Source organism: Fistularia commersonii, chromosome 8 (genome assembly GCF_037954325.1).
Source record: "Fistularia commersonii isolate RoL2024-O1a breed Wild chromosome 8, RoL_Fcom_v1.0, whole genome shotgun sequence".
Lineage (NCBI taxonomy): Eukaryota > Metazoa > Chordata > Actinopteri > Syngnathiformes > Fistulariidae > Fistularia > Fistularia commersonii.
In genome coordinates, this window is record NC_141291.1 from 11,638,781 (window position 1) to 11,657,837 (window position 19,057).

A 19,057-nucleotide genomic window follows, 5' to 3' on the forward strand; every position below is an offset into this window, starting at 1 on the left:
TTAAATCCCCTCACCTTCAAAAAGCCCCCCTTTTTCCCTGTATGGGAGGCAGTGGAGACCCATATCTTTATCTGATCTTCATCCTTTCTTAGCACCAGCAATGGTGGAGCTGGCAGCTCAAACCTTGAGTTAACCTCCTGGAAACCCATGAGACAACAACTGCCACATCTGCATGTGAAAAGTGTGCTCCCCTCATACATGGCAATTGCTTAAACTACCCTAAAGTCAATAGAGGGCTCATCCTATTAGAGGACTCTGACGGAAATGTTGGAAAATATTCGTTGATTAACTGGAAGAAAGAAGAACATCAAAAAGATACCTTATTGAGACATATAATTACGCACTAATTAACAATAAAATACAGGAAGCATCGTGTGATCATTTCATACAAAAGACAATTTTATGTAGAAGGCAAGTGATGCGATAATTGATTCGGGTCATTTTGATCTGTGCAATAAAGTCACTTGAGTTGGTTCCCCCTCCGGTCCAGCGTCAGCGAGTCCCGGGAGCTTTAGTCGTGTGCTGCGCTGCAGTCCAGTCACATACTGGCAGATCAAGTACGGCTTTGGTCAAAGTCTATATTCCGCCTTACATTTCTTGTTTTATGTGATACCTACTCAACTCTAATTTGAGATTCAACAACTCCTCTGTCTACTGATCAGAATCAATACCAAAGCTTCAGGCACAAGTGTGCCGATGTGATGCAGGACAAACACGACTGGGGTAAACATAATGTAAACAGTGTGCTTTTTACACAATGTAAAAAGCGCATGAAGCTTTTAACCAAGCGGCAAATGTGTGACTTAAACATGAAACAGTTCAAACATGAAAACACTTGTGTCAAGGTCTGTACAGTATCACAGCTCATCCTGTGAACAGACAGGCGAAGAAAAAGATAAAATTTTGATTACCTCTGCCAAGCCAGGGGAAATCAGTGGTCCTTGAGAGTGAGTAACTCCCACCCCACCCCCCCAGAACTCCAATGTGAAGTCTGCATTTATTCCCCTGAGTCTATCTACCTGTTTTCCTGTCCGAGCACCTGTCTCTTAAGGAGATCCAGTTTATCACTAGCCAGAGCTTCTCTTAAAGTTCTAAAAAAGCCATGGTAGTGCACAGTGTTGTGGATCATCAGCAGGACGCCAGCCAGAAGTTCATTGGTCACTAGCAGGTGGTGCACATATGCCCTCTGGTGGTTCTTGCAGCAGTAGCAGCCACACCCCTCAACCAGGGGTCTGAAGTCGTCTCGGTACCTGGGTGGTTCACACAAAGTTGAACAAGCACTCTCAATGTAACTTAAAAATAAAATATGAAAAGCAAAGCTCCTGTAGCCGCTTCTGCATGTCAAACCCCTAACGTTTTCATTTTAACAAAAACAAACCTCATGTCTTTAAGACTGATCTCGAAAGGCGTCATCTGGTTTTGATCGTCAAGACTAGGATAGCCGTTTTGAATTGTCTCTCCCGCTGTGTCTTCTTCTTCATTCTGCACTGGAACTGTAAACATACGTATCTCATCAATGCTGGCAAAAACACATTCCCATTTCATTTTTTTATCAGAAAACAGTTTCCCCCTTGGAAAGCTACAGTGCTCCCACCCTGGTGGTATGATTAAACTGTGACCATATACAATACAATTGACAGTGCTGCGCTGTCTCATCATCCAGGCATTCTACAACAATTATTTTTTTTAAATTGCTGTTTTGAGAATACCATCACCTGCCTTACACACATGGGGGATTCCAATCTGACTCATGGAGAAAATTGGCTGTGGGTCATAATTTTGTCACTGATTCACCCTAAGAGTTTATAATTAGAAACTAACCAATTGGTTCATTATGTGCAAAAAATTATGAAGAGGAGTGAGATATCTTACCAACAGCAGTTGTAAAATCAATGCAGAGGGTGCCCCCCCCAATTACCCCTTGGGGATAAATAAAGTTTATTCTGATTCTGTATATTAAACTGGGTTAGCGGCACATTTTCGGACAATCCAATCACACCACCTGAGGGGACGGTAAAAATATGTCTATTATGTGTTCTATGGGAGAAAAAAGGGAAAGACTAAGGGAGATGCAGTGAGAACATGTCTGTAGATTTCCATGTTAAGTTATTCATAGATGAGTGCGGTCTATTTCCTATCCTGATGACAGAAAAATGAGCCACCATTGACCAGTGGAAACTAACAGTGGCTGAGAGACCAAATCATAAAGGCATGACAGGGCTACACAATCTATGTCCATGGGTGTTCAGTCCACACTCCTGTTTAAATTGTTGCTATTGTATAAAACCTAATCACACTCTCTAATTTCCAGAACCTGAATCCCTGGGGCAACTGCAGGATGTTAATCAGCAACCTTGGATCCATGACCATCTGGCATTGGCATTTTTTTTTGCATGCAAAAACACAAACTGTCTGTTTAAAACATTTATTTTATTCCCATCACAAAAACAGACACAATGGGTTGCTGTCTTGAAGAATGATCTACCTTTTTGCTGCTTAAGTTTTATTTTCTCTATCCTTCCCAGGGTGACATAGTATAATAACACATTTTGTTCGTTTGAGATGTTAGAAGGTTCTTGTGTCCTTTAGCATTTAGAGCAAAAGAAATATCCCCATTTATGTTGTAGACATTTATACGGTGGTTAATGTGAAAAAATGCAGGAAATGGGTTGAGAGGTGGGTTAAGCAAAGAACCAAAAATATGTGTTTTGTAGGGAAATTGTGTTCAGCATGAGTATAAAAGGGACTACATGAGGTTTCAACAAAGCTAATAAGATGGGGGAAAAATATTCAAAACTGCTAAATAGTTGGTGGACAGAGTCCAGCATAATGAAAGAAAGACAGCTATATGAAGTTTGAAGTAAAGTTCTAAAGATAGCAAAAGAATATTGAAAGAGGAAAAAAAAACTTCAAAAGCGTGAAAAGCTAGGAGGGTGGAGGGAAATTGGCATTGGGTCTGTTGTGTGAGAACCCCCGACCCCCAGAATCCACCTCCTCCAAAAAGAACAATGAGAGCTTCTCTTCAGGTCTGACACCATCCCTTCCATCACCTCCACTGAACTCCATTTCGCGCTGTGTGCAGAATCGATTAGCGCTGCCTGACACAAGTTGCTGCAGGATACCAGCTTTGTCTCTGTCGGACGAGTTCAACGCAACTTTTTAATGACGACCAAAGTTTGCAGCAGGCCTATTCAGCGGATTTCCCACGGCTCTTGTCACAACCATTCTCACTTGGGACAACAATCAGAACGTCTGGCCCAGACTCATTACCTTACTGGAGGAGCTAAGGTGTAGGACATTGATTTTAGTTCTCCAAGTGAATTCATTTCAGCCCAATTATTTCCATTGACCAGAGGCTAGAAAATGAGTAGATGAGGTCTGTTTAGTCACTGATGACACTCGAGCCCTAGTTAGCTGCACTAATCCGACTCAAGTTATGTTGTAGATGCTATAATTAGAAAGAAGCCTCAGTGTAGTCTCTCATCTATTAGAGCCATGAAAACCCAAGATGTGGGCTCATTTTCATGGGTATCTCGCAGCTACCCATGATTAGACATTATCTACAGGAATGAACTAATTTCAGCATATCAATTATCACCCAACATTTTATCATTAACAACAATGGTGCTGCCAGGTTTCAGACATTACAAATATCTTAACATGACATTGTAGGTCACTTCATGAGAATGTTCATATTTGATTCAAAATTTTGGAGGGAAGGAGTGGGAATTGTGCTTTCAGATTAACTTCTGCTATGACAGTGTCTTCTCCAAATATTAAAAGATTAAATAATCCACTATTGTGTTCCACCTTTCATGGAACTTCTTCCCATCACATTTTTGGCCTCTTGTCAAACATAGTTTAAGAACTTTTCCAGGGTGGACAGGAAGGAACAAGGAAAAATGGTAGAACAAGAAGGAGCATGGGCGAGATGCTTCAGATGTGCAATATGCTTCCATGCATATATATACTATATTTATTATGGATATATATAAGAGACTATATAAAAGTTATTTCAAGGAGCTGATGAGAGCAGATAAGACAGACAGTTTAGAAAGAAAGGAGGGGGGATTGATCTATACATGTTGGCAAAACAGAGAGAGATGGGAAGGACAGCATGTTCAGGTGTTTCAGGAAAGAGAGGAAAATGTAATGACAGGTGCCAGGTGAGTGATGGAAAATGGAAAGAGTACTTTGAAGACCTAATGAATGCGGACAATTTAGGAAAGCGAATGGTAGAAGAGGTGACTATTGTGGATTGGAGGTTAACAAAGGGGAAGTGAGGAGGCCACTGAAGAGGATGAAGAGTGGAAACGCAGTTGGTCCTGATGATATGCCTGTGGAGGAATGGAAATGTCTCGGAGAGGCGGCAATACAGTTTCTGGTTAGAATATGTTACAGAATCTTAGACAGTGAAAAGATTCCTGAGGAATGGAGAAGAAGGGTGATGGTGCTAAAGGAGGTAGGCAGAATTTTGGTAACTACAGAGGAATGCAGATGATAAGCCATGCAATGAAGTTATGGGGAAAAGTAGTGGAAACTAGATTGAGAGCAGAAGTCAACATTTGTTCGCAGCAGTATGGGTTCAGGTCTAGAAAAAGTACTGTGCATACATTAGTTGCTGTAAGAATGCTGATAGAGAAGTACAGAGAAGGTCAAAGGGTGCTGCTTGGTGCCTTGGTAGACATTGAAAAAGCACATAACGGGGTGCCAAGTGAGAAGCCATGGTACTGTATGAGGAAGTCTGGAGTAACAGAGAAGAATTGTAGACTGGTGAAGGACATGTATGCAAGCTGTGAGACAGGGGTGAGGTGTGCTGTAGATGTGACAGAGAAGTTCAAGGTGGTGGTGGGACTACATCAGGGGTCAGGGCTCTGAGCACCTTCTTGTTTACAGTGGTGGCGGACAGGCTGACAGATGAGGTTAGACAGGAATTTCCATGTACCATGTTTGCAGATGACACTGTGATCTGTAGTTAGGGCAGGGAACAGGTGGAGGAAAGTTTCCTTCAGCATAAGACTCACGTCTGATAATATTTTTAGCATGTAGGTGGGAAAATCTCTGAATGGCATGCAAGTGCTCATTGAGTAATATTGCTTTTAAATTACTGGATTAAAAGCCAGCGCAGCTTTTCCACAAAATTGCAGTGCCACCCCGTCCCTTTTTGTGGAAAACAGAGTTGTTTGAGGAGTACCTTCAATACCCAACCATAATAATAACAGTTGTTACCGATTTTTTTCTTTGCTTTCTGAGGCGAGATTCAGTCAGTTATCCCAGTTGATACTCTTTGACATAGTGTGGCATAAAATTCACAAGCATGCATGTGCAAAGAAAACTATTTTTACACATCTTTTATCAAATAGAAGATTTATGGACGTAGTGAGGGAGGATATGAGGGTAGTTGGTGTGAGAGAGGAGGAAAAGAGAGTTGGATTAAGAGGGTTGATTCGCTGTGGCGACCCCTGAAGGGAAAAGCCAAAAGGAGAGGAAAAAGATATCTTATATTAAATGTTCTGACGTTGTAGTTCTACTACTTGAGCTGAATATCAAACAACATTGGAAAATTAATTATTATTGATTTATGTTTATTATCAATCTATGTAATAAAATAAAGTTGTTTTGGTTTATTGTGTTAATTCACTGTAGATCTGTTGCGTAGGACTAGGTGTTGGTATCCCTTGATGAAATGGTTCTCCCACTGACATATGGTTGAAAACTTGTACCTGAGAAGCGTCTGTCCATTCACCTTTTCTATATGACCTGGTATGTAAATCATTACCACAGTATTCCAAGTAACAAAGGGGATAAAAGAGTTCTGACAAAAGTACTTTAGAGCACAGGGGTCTACCTTCAGCTTCCGGGTCTGGTGGGAGCTTGAAGTCGAAGGACAGAGCACAGCCTCGCTCTGTTGCTTGGAAGGGGAAGAAGCATTCAAACAGGTCTACGCCGGCCTCCAAACATGCCAGCACCTCATCGGGTTGTCCTACTCCCTGCAACAGCCTGGGAGGTAGATAGAGCCGAGGGCAGTCCATGTCAATAGGGAAAAACGAAAGGAATCAAGGCAGCCCTTACCGATAGCAAACAGATGATCAGGTAATCAAAAAAGGATTAGTAGATTATATACTCAGACAGATACTAATACCCCAGAGTTGTGTATTAGTAGCAAAATCGACCAGATCTTGCTACTGCATAATATTGTTTACTTGGGTGTGACTTGAACCTTTCCTTTATGGAAGACTGGACAAAAGAAATGTATACATTAGTATTCATTTCTGTCTGGGTGAGATGGAGGAAATTGGTGATATGCAGAAAACAAGACTACAGTGTATTAAAAAAATAGCATCCAAAAAATATAGATTGCTGTGATGTTACATAGGAGAGTAAAAGAAATACTCAGAATGCTGTCACTGAGGGAGAGCCAACTAGCCTTTAAGGGGCAGTGAAATTACCCCGAACATGTGTCCTTTCCCCTGCAGTTTTCATCTATCCGACCAAATACATCATCGGCCCCATCTTGCACAGCACTCATCACTTTTCCCTCCCATTAATAAACAGGGCTGAGGTAAACACCATTCAGACAATGCAGTCTGAGTCAAAAGTCATCTATTAGTGAATACACACCTTGTTTTAATATGAAGCTGTAAAAGAGGCAAACACTTTTTTCCCGGGGAGAAAGGCACAAGCATCATCAACAAGAATTAATATAAAAACCACTGACTCAGAAATGAATGAGGCGAGTACCTGGCACAGTAATCTATCAGACATATGGGTGGAGTGCAATAGGTCAATGTACAAGGAGAGGTCCATGCACACACAAAATGCATATCTTTCTTCTCCAGTGTGTTCACAGTGGCCTGTTTTTGCTATCACTCTTCCTGGGATTTCTGTTAACTGGTTGCCTGACACCCTGCCCGTAGGCGTCATGGTCAGGCCCAATTTAGCATTCGATAATGAGTCCACTCAGCTCTCCCGCTGGAAACCGATCCTCCTAACAGCATGAGCAACTAAGACAGCAGGTGTCTTACAGTTTAAGCACGATCATGCTCAGCAATGATCTAACAGGCAGATAGCTACTGGATACAGAGAAGAGTTCAGTGTTTGTTTTGTTGCTTAAACTTAGGCATCATTGAAACCAAAGTCACCTCCAGGAGTTGTTTGCTCATTTGGAAGGTCTCGAGTGAACAGGCCTTAATGAGCTGATCGAATTGAGGGACTATTAACTTTCGGAGCATGTTTGTCTTTGCGTACTTGAATGCGAGTTCACCCTGCGAATCAAAAAACAATTTTAATGTCAATATTGGACAAAATGCCATCTCACATAACTTAAGGCACAATGTTCATAACTGAAATGAATGAGGAAATAGTCTTACTACATGTCCGTAGGCACCGTGCACTAATATGTGACTGAAAACCAATGGTATAAACTAGTCTGGGCCAACTCGTGGCTTTTGTTAGGTTTCACATCAAATATTGTGTTTGTGACTATTTGCGTGAGTGTGGATGCAAGGTCTATGGGCTACGTTTTTTCGGGCAGAAAAGAAGACACAGCTGTTCAAAAATAAAAAAACACTCAAAGATCGTAATACTTGCTGATTTAGATCATTGCAAACCAGATTTAAAAGGAATTGTTCAAGGCAAAGAATGTCAGATGTCCCAAGAAGCAACACGCATGGTAAAAGATAAATGGTAAAAATGGTTTCTAACAGTTTCTAAATACATTTCTTCAATTGATGTATTTGGAAGATGTGGTGTGCTTTGGATCATGAGCTGTTCCAATTATCCTCAAAACTTTCTTCTTCCTATCACTCTGGTGCAGGTTGAACAGTCTCATCTGTTCAAAGAATGCTGTTCCAGAACTGGGCTGGCTTCTTCTGGTGTTTTTTGGCAAAGTCAATTCTGGCCTTTCTATTTTTGAGGCTGATTAGTGGTTTGCACCTTGTGGTGAATCTTTTGTATGTACTCTCATGAAGTCTTCTCCTTATGGTAGACTTAGATACTGATATACCCACTTCCCGGAGTGTTCTCTCAGTTGAGTGGATGTTGTGAAGGGATTTTTCTTCATCATGGAAAGGATTCTGCGATCATCCACCGTTGTTGTCTTCCGTGGACATCCAGGCCTTTTTGAGTTCCCAAGCACACCAGTGCACTCTTTTTTTCTCGGAAAGTGCCAAACTGTTGATTTGGCCACTCCTAACATTTCTGCTATCTCTCTGATGGATTTCTTATTTTTTCAGCCTCAGAATGGTCTGTTTCACTTCCATTGAGGGTTCCTTCGACCACAGCTTGTTCACAGCAACTGCTTCGGAATGCAGATGCCACACCTAGAATCGACTCCAGCTCTTTTAACTGCCTAATCGATGACAGTTTACTAAGGGAAGAGGCTTTTGAGTCAATTGTCCAATTACTTTTGGTCCCTTGAAAAAGAGGCGGGTACATATCAAAGAGCTGTGATTCCTCAATCCTTGCTTCAGTTTGGATGTGAATATTCTCAAATTACAGCGGAGAGTCTGCACTTTAAGCCCATATTGATTATATAATTGTATACTGACTATGTTCTTGTAAACAGCTAAAATAACAAAACTTGTATCACTGTGCAAATATTTCTGCGCCTAACTGTCAGTTATAAAAAAAAAAAAAAAAACAATTGTTGAACTATTAACAAATGATTTTTGACAATAATCAATTTTTCACCCCAAAAAACAGCGCTTTGAGCATCACTGGTTGCTGTACCATTCACTAATTTCCCCCAGTCTCTCCAATTCACTCTGCCTGCCGCCTTCCTGTCCCCCAAACAGTTCTCCTGTTCCTGCTAAGCGCCCCCCATTGGTTGCACCTCTTGCTTTCCACCTAGTTACCTGATACTGCCATGCAAACTCAGAGACTGAGGGTTTTTTCGCTTGTAATCAATGAAGGAGGATAATTACTGACTGAGTAAGAACCAACAGAGTGCTTAGTCTGAATCACATGAAAAGGCAGATAAATCATTATCCACCTTTATGCAAACATCATGTAGGAGTGGCTCTTAAATATTTGTATTTCAAGTCCATAGGAAAGACGGAATCATTTATAATGTTGCAAATTTAACCTTTTGGTCATAATACTACAGATATTATGGAGACGGCTCATACACTCTGTTTCACATCGGATGGATGGAGGTGGTCCCCGTCTCCAGCTTCTATCTCCTTGGAGTTGACCTCACGGTTGACTTCACCTGGCGCACCAACACAACCAGCGTGGCCAAGAATGCACAGGAACGCCAATTCTTCCTACTGACTTTAGAGCAAGCTCAGCTTGTATCCAGAGCCCTGACCAAGTTTTGCAGATGCTTCATCGAAAGTATCCTGACCAGCCATATCATAGCAGCTGCACTGCGGCTAACAGGAAAGTGGAGACAACAGGTGGTGAATACACCCCCGAGCATCATCGGTGCCAGGCTCCCATGCATCGACAACACAGCCATGAAGAACGGGTGGAAAAGGGCTTACAGTGTCACTCCCCCCATCTAAAACACACACGGTTCATACTGTTCCCCTCTGGAAGGGGATGCTGAATCAGCACTCTTGAAAACCAACAGGCTGAGGAACAGCTTCTTTCTTACTGAACTCTCGGTGGTGAAGCATCTATCTCTCTCACTCTCTCACACACACACTGCCCTGTGGACATATATAGAAACACACTATATTACCAAAGACTTTCACTCACCCAATCCAAATAATCTTAATCAGGTGTGCCAATCGCTTCCATGGCCACAGGTGTGCAAAATAAAGCACTAAGGTATGCAGACTGTTTTTACAAATATTTGTGAAAGAATAGGTCACTCTCAGGAGCTCAGTGAATTCCAGCATGGAGCTGTGATAGGATGCCAACTGTGCAACAAATCCAGTCATGAAATTTCCTCATTCTTAAATATTCCAGTCCACTGTCAGCTTTATTATAGGAACATATAAGTGTTTCGGAACGACAGCCACAAAGCAGAATCAATTGCTACAGATCTTCAAACTTGATGTAGCCTTCAGATTAGCTCAAGAACAGTGCACAGAGAGCTTCATAGAACAGGTTTCTATGGCTGAGGGGCTGCATCCAAGCCACACATCACCAAGTGCAATGCAAGGCGTCGGATTTAGTGGTGTAAAGCACAATGCCACTGGACTCTAGAGCACTGGTGACGCGTTCTCTGGAGTGACATATCACACTTGTCCATCTGCCAATCTGACAGATGAGTTTGGAGGTTGCAAGGAGAACAGGACTTGTCTGACTGTATTTTGCCAAGTGTGAAGTTTGGTGGAGGGGGGATTATGCAGCGGGGCTGTTTTACAGGAGCTTGGTTTGGCCCCCTACTTCCAGTGAAAGGAACTCTTGAAAGCTTCAGCATAGCATGACATTTTGGAACTGGCCCCTTCCTTTTCCAACACGACTATGCACCAGTGCACAAAGCGATGTCCATAAAGAGATGGATGAAAGAGTCTGGCGTGGATGAACTTCACCGGCCTGCACAGAGTCCCGATCTCAACCCGATAGAACACCTTTGGGATGAATTAGAGTGGAGACAGAGAGCCAGGCCTTCTTGTCCAGCATCAGTGTGTTACTTCACAAATGCACTTCTGGAGGAATGGTCAAAAATTCCCATTAACACACTCCGGAACCTTGTGGACAGGCTTCCCAGAAGAGTTGAAGTTGTTATAGATGCAAAGGGTTGACGGACATCATATTGAACCCTATGGGTTTTTGGGATGCCACTCAAGTTATAATTTTACCTTTATTAATCCCCTTGGGGAAATTAATTCTCTGTAATTAACCCATCATGGATGAACCATGAGTTGCCGTCCACCAGTGCCAGGGAAACAGTTAGGGGTTTAGTGTCTTGCTCAACATCACTTCTACACACTATGAGGAGCTGGGAATCAAACCAGGAATGTTCAGTTCCAAAGACAATTGCTCTACCTCTTGCGCTGTTACACTGTGGGTTTTCATTGTCCGAGTACTATGCTCTGTGGTAATGAATTTGAATTGATCCATCCATCCATTAATCCCATCAAAATCTGCTTAATCCAAATGGCTATGTTCTCATTTCAAATTTCATTCCTATAGTTTGATCAATTGACATTGTGTTTCTAAAGTTATCGATTGTAATAAAAAATTATTTTATACAATTTTCTCCACCCTGGAGGAAAAGGATGAATACATTTAATTAACAAGTTTCAAAAATATATAATTCAAGGCAACCTATCAAGGGATAGGTTTTAGACACCAGAGGCAAGTTTCTGCTTGAATACAGATCATCTGCAGGCTGAAAGTGGGTTGTTGCCTCTCTGTTACCGCTCTCGTGCCAAGACAATGAAAAGCAGTGTCATCCATCCTCTTCTTGCTTTTGTGTGCTGATAATTGAAGGTAAAAGCTATTCAATTAATCATTTTTGGTGTAAGCTTTGGTGTATGATGGAAAATACAATGAGATAAACTCTTATTGATCCCCAAAGGGGAAAATATTTTGTCTCATCAGCATAACAGTTGTAGTGTCAATAAATATGTTTATAAATATAAATAGAGAGACAATTACAAGACAATTAGACAATTAGAAGATAGCAAAAGATATCCACAAAAACATAGACAACAGAGAGAACACCACCACAATCAAGGATAAGAATGGATAACAGAATGGAAAAAAACAGCAAAGGTGAAAATAGACAACCAAAATGACAACAACAAGGATAGGAACATAAACAGTGTGACAATAGCAATGACAAAAAGAAACAAAAATAAGCAGGATGCAAATGGGCTTAGACCAACAAGGTTAAAATGGACAATGGAGTAAGGGCATGACACATGTGAATGGGTAAGGCAGTGAAGTTGTGGTAACACGGGTGCACCTTTGCCGTCTGTGTGTGTTGAGTGCCGTCCAGACTGCTCTTATCCAGTCTGTTGGACGTAGGCACAAAGGAATGTCTAAACTTAAAATGAGGCTCGGTGCAGTCATTTATCACATAACAAAAAGGAGAACTAACCTGGGTTTGTCCTCGGGCAGCTCTTTGGTCACCGCAGTGATGAGTTGCGACCGGAGGCTCTGGGGCATGGAGCCTGTGTGGAGGCCATCGAGACAAAATCCTGCCACAGGCCTCTTGGCTGTCTCTCTGGCTGAGCGCAGCCTCTCTTCCAGGATGTCTCCACCCTCCACCACCCCAAACACCTCCACACCCTCCAACTCCTACAGATGGCAGACAGTTTGGAGAATAAATTGGATGAAAACAAGTTTGAAATTGCAACTTTGAAATAATGATAAATGGGGCCAATAGATGTGTGTGCATGCATGAAAAATCTGAATACAGCTCAAGAGGTCTTATAGAGACGTTTTATCCCAAGCTTTTTTATCCAGTTGGATTGTTTGAATGGGAGCTGCTGAGGTCTTTGCAGGGTCAGCTGTGGAGACCGGCGCCTCCTCTCTGGCCAAATGGAAATGAATAGTTCCCCTTTTGGCACTTGAAGTGATGAAAAAAATGTAATATGAAAAATTCACCAGAAATGTCACTTTTCCACACATTATGGCTAGATTACTCAAAAAAAGCCACAGATTATGTGATGAGTTCCAACAAAATTTCATGCCGATACAAAGAGTTCCTTGAAAAGTTGCTAATGATAAAGTCTGTGGATGTAGGGGGAAAATTGATTCATTATTTTAACAATTAAAATTAAACTTTTGGCTCTTTGAGCAACATAAGGGAAATTGCCTCAGTGGTTAGGGCTTCAGTCTCATAGCTCTAAGGACCCTGGCTCGATTCTGACAAGGGACCTTTCTGTGTGGAGTATGCATGTTTTCCCCATGCGTGCGTAGGCTTCCATCGGGTTCTCTGGTTTCTTCCCATGGTCCAAAAACATGCAGCAGGTTAATTGGAAAATATGGGGAAAATTACCCAGATGTGTGAATGAAAGCATGAATGATTGTCTGTCTGTTTATGTGGCCTTGTGATTGACTGGCCACCAGTGCAGGATATACCCCTCCTCTCGCCTGATGGCAGCTAGGACATCCCCCATGACCCTGAATTGGATAAGTGGTAGACAATGGATGGATGGATGGATGGATGGATGGATGGATGGATGGATGGATGGATGGATGGATGGATGGATGGATGGATGGGTGGATGGGTGGATGGAAACTGTCGCATAGTACCCCTGACAATTTTCTCCACCCATTCAAACCTGCTTGAGCCAGTCTCTACACCTCTTTTCCACACTCTCCGCTGCTCTGGACAGATGACCCCAAGTACCGTACCTGAAATCCTCCAACTTCTTAATATCCACACCCTGTAGCCTCACCATTCCGCCTGGGCTCCTCTTATTCACACACATATACTCCGTCTTGCTGCAACTAACTTTCATTCCTCTCCTTTCTAGAGCATTGCTCAACCCCTCTAGATTTTCCTCAACCGGTTTTCTGCTCTCACTACAGATCACAACGTCATCTGCAAACATCATGGTCCATGGAGATTCCTGTCGACCCTCATCTGTCAGCCTGTCTATCACCATTGCAAACAAGAAGGGGCTCAGAGCTGATCCCTGATGGAGTCCCACCTCCACCTTGAACTTCTGTTACCCCTACAGCACACCTCACCACTGTCTCACAGCTAGCATACATGTCCTGCAGCAGTTTAACATAGTTCTCTGCCACTCCAGACTTCCTCATACAATACCAGAGTTCCTCTCTTGGCCCCCTGCAATATGATTTTTCTAGGTCTACAAAAACACAATGCAGCTCCCTCTGGCCTTCTCTGTACTTCTCTATTAGCATTCTCAAAGCAAACACTACATCTTTAGTACTCTTTCTAGCGGTTGTTGTTAAATGCATATGGTTCCCGCTTTATTCCTTCTATAATTCAAACAAGTTCATTCAAAATAGTGGTAATAGTAACTTGGGGGTTCAATGTCTTCCATAACCTCAAGGACACTTCAGCATGTAGACAGGAATTGAACCACAAACCTTCCAACTGAAGGTTTGCCTGCTAAAACCAACCGAGCCACAGCCACCCAAAGAAAATAAAAAAATACACAATTAATAAAAAAAACATTTCCTCAACAATGTGAGTGCAAAAGTGTTTACTTGTATGCCTGAGCACATCTGAATATTGATATATCAACATGGAGTGCACGCTGCGTCAATGTAATAATAATAATAATAATAATAATAATAATGTATCCTTTTTAACCCAATTAACCCATCATGGATGAACCATGAGCAGTAGCCTGCCGTCCACCAGTGCCAGTTAGGGTTTCAGTGTCTTGTTCAACAACAACACTTAGGCTAGGAAGGAGCTGGGAATCGGACCAGGAATGTCTGGTTCTAAAGACGATTCCTCTACCTCCTGTGCCACACCGCCCCCTGTGCTGGAAGACACACAACAGAAAAGAAGAAATCCCTGCAATCAAGCAACCCAGCAGACTGTTTAAATCAACAGTCACCTGCAGAGAAATGCCAGTTCTGTTTGGCCTGAAGGTTCTTTGTGCTTGTTATTTAGGGTTATTTTGGTTCATAGCCAGGTAAACAAAAGCCACAGAAAAACGGCATAAGCAAAGCCTTAGTCTGTGAGGGTATTCTTATCACATGAAAAGTTGTTAAAAAAAAAAAGAAAATGCACACTTTTTTTTTTACTTCTCCATCATGAGAAGTGTGTCATGTACTCTAATGGGAAAAGAGGTTTTCCTCATTAGTCCTGCTACACATCAACTGAGTAATGATCTGTACCTTTGATAACAACTCCCTTCTAATCAAATGTGTTTCCTAGTCATAGCACAGCCGCACACAGGGCCCATGTGGTGTGAAAACGACCAACCATTGATCCCTCTCCTGCCTGCACATTCTATGACTAATTTACCAAATAACATTCAAATAGCATAGCATTCAAAGAGTATTATGCAAGAAAGCAGTGGAAACTACAGGCTGTGTATTTACCTGTGAGTTTTGATGCACCAGCAGACACTCGTCCAAGTGGGCGAGGGTTCGATCCACTGATTTCCGTACTCTTTTTCGAGACGTGCCATTCTGCCAGGTCTCCCCATCTGCCATGCTCTGGTACCAGTCCGGCTGCACACACTTCTGCATGGCCATAAACTTTTCCACCGTCAGCTCTATGCGACCTCCACTACCCCACACGGACACAGTCTACCAACAACCAATAAATGAAAATAACTTCAATTACTGGCTTTGCTTTGCTGAAAAGTTAAACATAAACATAAGCCGAGGCATGTGAAAAAACTGGTGAAAATATAATACATGTGTGGGAAGATATTAAAAGTAATATATATGAAAATCAATACAGAGCACTAGACTTTGGGACTATTTTCTTGTGTTTAATTCCTTGAATTAAAAACTTTAAATCACCCTGTTAGTGGCATAACCAGTCGGACAGGGCACTGCAGGGTCATGAAGTGAGCAGTACAGCACTGTATCGTTAAGACCTGTTGAAGCACAGAGATCAGTACGTGTCACTGAAAATCTGACAAAAAAAAAACATGAAAGAGACGCTACAGTCAAGAAAAACAAAAGGCCTGGTAAGAGCATATTATACCGTTTTAAATTATGTACAAGCACTACCCAAGTAATACGATGAGGGTAAAAAGAAGAGGGGGCTGAGAGAGAGTTCATCGCAGCTTAGCTTGCTTGAGGAGGTGTCACTGGAACTGCCAAGAAGAAGTTCCAAATACGGTCACTTTTTTTAGGAGCTCGCAAAGAAAGTAAGTAGAGGGTGTCTGATTCATTACAACTAAGAAAGAAAAAAAAAATTATTTAAAAATTCAGCCATTTTTCACGCTCTGATAGGGTTCAGAGGGTTCAGTGAGGGGGGATATCTACAAGAACATACAGAAATCCACACTTTCAATTGAAAGAGATGCAAATTAGATGTATGAACAGAGTGAGTTATGCAGCCTCAGGGCGGCAGGGGCCAGTGTCATCCTGAGCCGGTCCCAAACCCGGATAAATGCAGAGGGTTGCGTCAGGAAGGGCATCCGGCATGAAACTTTTGTCAAAACCAAACATGCGAATCAAACCTAATAATCTCATACTGGAACAGTTGACGCCTGGGTTAACAATGACCGCCATTGGAACCAATGACATACAGGGTACCAATGGAAACTGGGCTACTGTGGGTCAAAGAAGGAGAGGAGGAAGATGTATTCGGAAGCAGATAGAGAAGAGGAAAGACATTGAGTAGGAGTTATCTTGAAGGAGGAGTTTGTTAGGAATGATCTGGTGGTGAAAAGAATGTCAGATATACTTATGAGTCTGAAACTGGGGATTGAAGGTGCAATACTCAATGTTGTTTGTGGCTATGCACCACAGTCAAGATGTGAGTTTGAGCAGGAGAAGTTCTGAAATTAGTTAGACGAAGTGATGCAGAATATCCCCAGAGATGAGTAATAATTGGTGCAGACTTCAATGGGCATGTTAATGCAGGCAATAGAGGGGATGAAGAAGTGATGGGCAGATTTGATATCCAGGATAGGAACACAGAGGGACAGATGGTGGCAGACTTTGCAAAAAGAATGGGAATGGCTGTAGTGAACACTTTTCCAGAAAGACAGGAACGTTGGATAACTTATAAGAGCAGAGCCGGAACATAGGGTAAGTTATAAGAGCGGAGGTAGGAGCATGCAGGTAGACTAGATCTTGCATAGACGAGGTAACCTGAAAGAGATCAATGACTGCAAAGTAGTTGTAGGTGAGCGCAGCCAAACAGCATAGGATGGTGGTTTCTAGGATGACTCTGGTGACAAGGAAGATCAAGAGGACAAAGGCAGAGCAGAGGACAAAGTGGTGGAAGCTGAAAAGGGAGGAGTGTTGTATGGTTTTCAGGGAGGAGTTGAGAAAGGCTCTAGGTGGTCAGAGAGAGCTTCCAGATGATTGGACAACTACAGCAAACGTTATCTGGGAGACGGGTAGGAGAGTACTTGGTGTATCATCTTGAAGGAAAGATAAGGAGACTTGGTGGTGGAATGAGGAAGTGCATAAGTATATACAGAGAAAGACGTTAGCAAAGAAGTGGGACACTGAGGGGACTGAAGAGAACAGTTAGAAGTACAGGGAGATACAGCGTAAGTTAAAGATAGAGGTAGCAAAGACAAAACAAAGGGTGTACAACGACTTGTATCCTCGATGAGGCAGTAAGGAGGGAGAGAATGAGGTCTATAGAGGTTGGTAAAACAGGGATAAAGATGGAAAGGATGTACAACAAGTCTAGGTGATTAAGGATAGAGAGGGAAGTGTATTGACATATCGTAGAAGAGTGTGGGATGATGGAAAGAGTACTTTTGAAGTGCTGATGAATGAGGAAAATGAATGAGAGGCAAGGGTGCAGAGGTGGCAATTGTAGACCACAAAGTAGCAGAGACTAGTAAAAATGAAGTGACGAAGGCATTGAAGAGGATGAAGAGCGGAAAGGCAGTTGTTCCTGATGATATAACTGTGGGGGCGTGGAAGTTTTTGGAAAGGCAGCTGTAGTTTCTGGCTCGATTATTCAACAGGATCTTAGAGAGTGAGAAGACCCCTGAAGAAATGAGACAAAGTGTGATGGTGCCTACTTTTAAGAATAAGGGGGATGTGCAGCATTGTGGTAACTATAGAGCAGGCCTGGCCAACCTGTGGCTCCCGGGCCGCATGCGGCTCTTAAGTGCATGGCGAAGAGTGCATGGTGGAGAAAAGTGTCAGGGGTACTATGCGATAGAAGACGATCAGCCAGAAAGAAAAGAAAAGGTGTACAAGACAGGGGTGAGACCAGCAATGCTGTATGGCCTAGAAACAGTTACAATGACAAAAAAACCAGGAGGCAGAACTAGAGGTTGCAGAGATGAAGTTATTGGGGTTCTCTTTAGGAGTGACCAGGATGGATAGGATCAGGAATGAGTCTATCAGAGGAAAAGCACATGTAAGATGTTTTGGAGAGAAAGTTAAGAGAAGTCTGACTGAGATGATTCGGTCATGTACAAAGGAGGGACAGAGAATAAATTGGTAGACAGATGCTGGAATTGGAGCTGCCAAGCAAGAGGTCTCGAGGAAGACCAAAGAGAAGATTTATGGACGTAGTGAGAGAGAATATGAAGGTAGTTGTTGTGAGAGAGGACTATACAGATAATAGGGTTGGAATGGAGAAGGTTGATTCGCTGTGGCAACCCCTGAAGGGAAAAGCTGATAGAAGAAGAAGAAACACTTGTATTGTATTTAAAGGGGGTGTCTGTTGCTCTAGTTATTCAAATAGAATAAAAGTAATGGCTTGACGGTAATAGTCTTTTCAACCATTAATATGAAGTAATATTCAAAACGGTTTATAAAAACATAGTTGCGGGTAGCAATTAATAAATACTTAAAATCATCTTTACACTGTCATCTAAACTCAGGGGCTCCTCCATCTGTCGGGGTTGGGATTTCCTCTTTCATCCTCTCCAATTCAACGCCTCTTAAATTAGATATCTCGTCAGAATGTGGAGTGACGAAGGGGATGAATTACCTGCAAACTTCTTAAATCCATCCTTGAACTCCTCAAGCACTTCCTGGTGTTCTGCTCTGAGAAGGATCACAACATGAAGATTGAGGTTAAGAGCTGATCATTCATGCAACTTGTTATAAATGGCTGTGTCTGTTTCGGATCAATAGGAAAGTCTTGACTTACAAACTGGAGAGGGAGGCCTGCGTGACAGAGGGGAGGTAGTCCAAAGTGTGCAGCGTCTCCTGGGTGAGGTGAGGGACGGTGCCCAGGTGTGTGTACAGGAGACACCCCGGGATCTCCAGGCAGTGCTTCCCCGTCCGGCCGAGCCCCTTCAGGACCCCCAGCCGACTCCCCCCCTGAAGCACCCGCGATAGTTCCAACTTCATCCTGCTAGCAGCCATTGATGGTTCCGACAAAACTCTCCGTTGCCCTACCCCGCACGACAATGCGGTTCTTGGAGAAGACAGATGACTCCGGTTTACTAAAAAGTACAAAAGTACATAAAAGCACGAATTTCTTCTATGGGAATCAATAACGTTATCCTATCTTACATAGATAAAAAGGGTGACTAGCGATGGCTATATCGCCGGC

The 19,057-nt window shown here is 42.5% G+C and overlaps 1 protein-coding gene across 1 annotated transcript; it reads right to left on the minus strand.

Moving 5' to 3' along the window:
• Positions 1-237: 237 nt before the first annotated feature.
• On the minus strand, positions 238-19,037 carry qtrt2 (queuine tRNA-ribosyltransferase accessory subunit 2). The gene is made up of 8 exons (XM_086150358.1): positions 18,650-19,037; positions 18,488-18,543; positions 15,367-15,443; positions 14,938-15,147; positions 12,002-12,201; positions 5,849-6,000; positions 1,379-1,493; positions 238-1,250 (listed from the first exon to the last, which is right to left on the minus strand). Exons 1-8 carry the CDS (start codon positions 18,865-18,867, stop codon positions 1,016-1,018), a joined length of 1,263 nt encoding a protein of 420 aa, XP_086006484.1. The 5' UTR covers positions 18,868-19,037; the 3' UTR covers positions 238-1,015.
• Between the last annotated feature and the right edge of the window lie 20 nt (positions 19,038-19,057).